The 5,166-nt window shown below is 34.7% G+C and overlaps 1 protein-coding gene across 3 annotated transcripts; it reads right to left on the bottom strand.

Annotated features, from left to right (window-relative positions):
• Nucleotides 1-1,189: 1,189 nt before the first annotated feature.
• LOC105216355 (abl interactor 2) lies at nt 1,190-4,907 on the bottom strand. Of its 3 annotated transcripts, none has more exons than XM_054225480.1 (7): nt 4,754-4,907; nt 4,230-4,404; nt 3,963-4,166; nt 3,228-3,904; nt 3,071-3,158; nt 2,426-2,616; nt 1,190-2,362 (listed from the first exon to the last, which is right to left on the bottom strand). In XM_054225480.1, the coding sequence occupies exons 2-7, from the start codon at nt 4,361-4,363 to the stop codon at nt 2,199-2,201; spliced, it is 1,458 nt and encodes a 485-aa protein (XP_054081455.1). In that variant the 5' UTR covers nt 4,364-4,404; nt 4,754-4,907; the 3' UTR covers nt 1,190-2,198. The 3 variants fall into 3 exon arrangements, with proteins under 3 accessions (XP_054081455.1, XP_011189108.1, XP_011189109.1); XM_011190806.3 differs by having other exon boundaries at nt 4,668-4,824; XM_011190807.3 differs by having other exon boundaries at nt 2,426-2,604; nt 4,668-4,824.
• Between the last annotated feature and the right edge of the window lie 259 nt (nt 4,908-5,166).

Raw genomic sequence — 5,166 nt, 5'->3', positions numbered from 1 at the left:
ATCAGTCGACGATCTCGTATTTGCAGACTGCTGATTATGGATGAGCATGATATCTCACACAGTAGGCATCTCAAAAGACCTCATGGTTCATATCATGCAAAAAATATGAGCATGATAAAGTTTTCGACGCGTTGAGTTTGCGTTTGCTCTTTCCGGAACCGTCGAAATGGTGAACTTACCCCAACGAACCTACTCTGGAGAAGGCATGATTTTCTCATCGACCGGAAAGGCGATGACCACATTTTTTTGGGATTTAAAAATTGTTGAGCTCATTCCGGAAAGGTCGATGCTTCGCCCGACAAACTTAAATACTCCGATGAAGGAAAAGATTTCCTCATCGACCGGAAAGGTGATAACCACCTTTTTCTTCTTCAAAAATGTTTAGCCGCATGCCTAACCATTTGACCTATTCCAAAAGTCCATTGCCGAACAGAAATTTGGCTCTAATGAAGGAATAATCGCCGCCATAGAAGCCTACTTTATAGAACTCCTGAAGATATATTTTTCAGACGGTTAAATAATTTGGAACATTGATGGATTAATTATATAGAGCTAAAAGGAGACTATTCGTTTCTCTGTTGTAGGCTCGGTAATAATGCGATCGTCCTCGTTTCTTAGAGTTATTTTAAATGTGGACTCTGCGAACAAGAGCATGTTTCGAATCATTTCCATATCGAGTTTTATTGAGTCGGATTTTTTCCCAAAGAAATTGGGTCTAAGTAAACAAAAAAGACGCGGATTTAGGAATGCAGTATTGAAAAAAAATACACTTTTTGATTCCATCTTTAGCATTTATTTCCATTGTGATTATTTATATTATCTAAGTTAATACAATAGTAATAATATACGTATGCATAATTATCATTTCACTTTTTTTTACTTTTATATAGGTAAGTATACATATTTATGTATATATATATTTGTATTTTTTTAATAAATTCACGTTTAACTAATATAAATGAAATTATAGTAGCATAGCAAAGGCTCATACAGGAGTAACAGTATTTACACTTACCACCTGTGCGGCTAGATTTGTGAAAATATAATAATAATAATACGCCAGTAATAATAATAATAATAGGTAATAGAGAATAGAGAATAGATAATTGAGCATAAGCTATACCAAGAGGTAATCAAGTATTTGATTTATGCAAAAAATTTGTGTACAAAAAACGACAACATTAAATAAATTTTAATTAAAAAAATGCAAAATAGTTTGACGCGAGCTGCGCACTTCACAAAGAAGACAGTTGTGGCGTGGTACTTGCCAACCCATAATTAATTTAAACACAACACTGTGCTAACCAAAAACGGTTTTTCTTTTTTTCTTTGCTGCTTGCTACTTCTTTTAAACGCGCACACAAACACAAACGTCGACTGTCATTTATGCAAGGTATATAGTATAGTTTAAGAGTATGGGTATTTGTATAATTCGAAGACATATATAATATATATAGTTTAATAAAAGATTTACATACATACAAATAAATGCAGGCGTTTAGAAAGGAATCGTTGCGAGCATTTTTGTGCCTCATACACAAATACCTATCAAGTTAGTTAGAATACGTAATTGAATTAATTCAGTTAATTGCAGCTAGTATTATTGTTCTCTATGTAACTTTACTTTCGTTAACTGTGCTCTTCATACATCTGAATAAGTTTAATGTGTTTACTTCGTCGTTATTATTATTATTATTTTTTTTTTTGTGTAAAAAATGCTATAAAAATGTATTATGTTTAATGTACGACCTTTTCTGACTATACTGCCACACAACTAATTCCGCAGCATAACGATAATATTGCGTTTTAGTTTTCGCGTCGAAAAGGCCATACACAATTAACATTACATTCACCAATATTATGCTTATTTGTTGTTATTTTATTATTATTTGTGTTTTTCAATTTTAAACTACGTGGAATAACTGCGCGCTTAAACACAGACTATTTAATGCTATTGATGTTGGAAATTGGAATTGTTTAACACTCAGCTTTGCCTTATAATATACGCTTTAATATATCTTGCTGGTAATTGTAATAATTTTTAAATACTTTCAATACCCATTTGCGGCGTAACATTTAGCGTTTTAGGCAATTTAGTTATGCATATGTGCACGTGTGTGATTTCATTTATTTCACTTTAGTTGCACTTTGAAAACACCACTAAGTGTCATTGACACGTTACACACGTTTGTTCACGTTTACACACATGGCTCCACGTAATTACCCGGAAACAGACCGGTCACACCGTCCATTACGCCTTCCCACCAACCATCATCGTTTTTCTTTAGCACATATAAGACAGAGCTTTCTTGAAAGCTCAATTCATCATCTTTATCGGCATAATAATCATAAATTGCGACAACTGTAATTAAAGTAATATATTTGTATATTTTCATTTTTTTATCATAATTTTCAAAGCTCTCACCCTTTTCGATGTAATTCTTTGGCACCCAACCGGGTAAGTTCTGATCCTCGGGCACGATAGGCGCCAATTGACCTTGTCCTGCCGATGTACGTGGCCGTCCAAAGTCTTGATGTTCCTCCTCAGGCGGCGGTGGCGGTGGTAGTGGTGGCGACTGTGAGCCAGGTCTTGCAAAGTTCACACTGAAATTATTTCTTTAAAAGGGTGGACAAACAAGTTTTTATATGATAAGAAGTAGTTATTCGAAATTCGAAAGAAACACAACTGTTATGACCACTTTAACCGCAATAAATGTTTGGTGAATAATATATGTATGTATATTACAATCCATAACCAAAAAAAGCTGTACGATTATTTACATATATTTTTTATGAAATATTAGTCATTAATAATTAAATGTGTGTTTTCTTATTTTACCTGTTACCATTCCTTTATGTGAGCAATTATAAAATAGTATAAATGAATAACATCTTCTTCTTATATTTTAAAATATACAATCGAACATCGAAACTCGATAACTTTTGATTATTACTAAGATGACGGTTTATCATCTTACTAAAAACTGTATCAACAACTTTAAATATTTTTTACATTATATTTTGACAGTAATCGAGTTTCGTTTTTAAAACAAGCACCGTTACAACATACCTGTTGTGATTTCTGCCCAGTGTGTGCATACCAATGTGACTTTGTTCGCTAATTTCATGTTGTGAAACAGTGAGTGGCGATGGTGGCGCTAAAATGCAATTAATAATAAATATCTGTTAGTGGATTTATATATGCAAAAGAGTAAATTTACACTTACGCGGCATACTGCTTCTGTCGTCGTATGTTGTTGGCGGTGGTGGTGGCAAAGATTGCATCATACCCGCTGATGGTAAATTGACATGCGTTGCTATTTGTTGACTAGGCGGCATAGGCAATGCACTATAACCACCGCCGCGCTCACGTTCACGTTCACTAACCACACTTGGTGCACCACTAGTGCCGCCCGGTCCACCAATACCCATACTGCTGATACCGGTGACTGTGGTGCTTGAGGAAGCTGATGACATACGTTTTGGATGCCCAATCGGATAGTTGGGTGCATAGTGCGAAGGCACTTGTGGTGGATTAACAACCGGTGGCGTTCGATATTCACGCGAACTTTTGCCAAGCGTACCGGTGTTGCTCATCGAAGATTTACCCAGTGTACCAGTATTTCCGCGTGTCATTTGCGGTGGTGTTGGTGGTTTTGTAGTTGGTGGCGGACCGACGGAGGGTGCCAGCGAAGATGTTGCCAATGATTGTATGGACCCATGACTAGATCCACGATGCTTTTGTTGGCGTGTTTGCGTAGAATTAACACCATGACCGATATCATCCAATATCGAATAGTCAATTGGCTTGCGTACATACTTGATTGGTTTTTCTGGATTAATGGGCGCGACTATTTTGAATTGTCGTGAGCTTACTTTATTAGCAGTAAGCACACCAATTTCACTGCAATGAATTTTATATTAGTTCATATTTATTATGAAAATGTAAACGTTTAACTTACCGTCGAGCCACTTTTTCTTTGTGAATATGCACTGTTTGAGCAATATGATTCATTTGTGATTCCATTTCACATAATTGTTGTGCTTGCAACTCTAAAAGTTGCATATAACTATAAGCGAGAGTATTAATCTGATAAGCCACACTGGCCAATGACTGCGTTGTATAGTTTTTGGTAGCCTCTAGTGCCGCTTTTTTGTTCTCCTCACTAAAACAATGTGTTATGAATTACTAAGCATCATAGTAACATTATTAAAATTATTTTACTTACCGGTAATACGTGTCCTCACAATAATCGGCAACACGTTCTAAATTTGTATAACTATCACGCAAACTCTGTCTGCCATCCGGAATTTCCGTACGTATTAATGATGCTAATTCGTCCATTATGTTTTCACTGGCCATGACCGACCATACGGCAACAGTTGAAAAATAAGTTGATACCGCTAAAATTGAAAATTATTTTCTATTATTTACACTATTTCAATTGGTTTAAATGTCCGTGTGAAACTGCAAAATAACTTCGCGGGTGTTGTCACCCATAACGTATTTACTGCAGATATGTCAATAGACGTCAGCGCCGACGTCGGCAGCGACTTCGACGCAATCTACAACATAATTGGGAGCGCCCTGACGTGTGATTTCCTCTTGTTCAGTTTACGCTAATTAGAACATCTTCAATTTCCACATTCACTCTTTATAAATTTACCTCAAAGTTTTATACACTTTCAGCCAATTTAAAATATATTTATGGTGCCAATATAATGAAAATATTTGCAATAAATATGAGCTCACATTTTTCGACTGCAAAAAATACCAAAGATGACGAACTATACAACGGATAACATGCGTAAAAGAAAATGTCAAAAAGCAGTTAGGGTTGCATTTTTTATATATTAAAAAAAGTGTGTTCTTTTAAAAATATTCATTAGTTGATAATTTGTTAATGTGAAAAACAATAATATAATATTTTACTAAAAATAAACATAATTTAAAAATAAAAGCGGCAATTCTCGCTTTATTAGAGCTCACAAAGTTTTTAAGTTGAGAACTATATTAGGGTGGTTTACAGTGGCTTTAAAAATGCATTCCGCCAGAAACAGATGTATATGTGTATTTGTATGTATTTAAATAAAAAAATTTAACGGTATTACCTGTCTCAATTCTTTAAGTGGGTTAAAATAAATTAATACATTACTTATAAAAAC

Source organism: Zeugodacus cucurbitae, chromosome 2 (assembly GCF_028554725.1).
Source record: "Zeugodacus cucurbitae isolate PBARC_wt_2022May chromosome 2, idZeuCucr1.2, whole genome shotgun sequence".
Lineage (NCBI taxonomy): Eukaryota > Metazoa > Arthropoda > Insecta > Diptera > Tephritidae > Zeugodacus > Zeugodacus cucurbitae.
Note: the sequence above shows the minus strand (reverse complement) of the source record. Positions and strands in the feature narration are given on the sequence as shown.

Bases quoted from the DNA above. Each gene is read 5' to 3' on its own strand.
- LOC105216355 (XM_054225480.1), bottom strand. From the start codon at position 4,363: ATGGCCAGTGAAAACATAATGGACGAATTAGCATCATTAATACGTACG. The intron at 3,159-3,227 runs GTAAGTGTAAAT...ATTGCATTTTAG, and splicing joins CGACAGAAGCAGTATGCCGC to CGCCACCATCGCCACTCACT. The intron at 2,617-3,070 runs GTATGTTGTAAC...ACCCTTTTAAAG, and splicing joins CTGGGCAGAAATCACAACAG to AAATAATTTCAGTGTGAACT.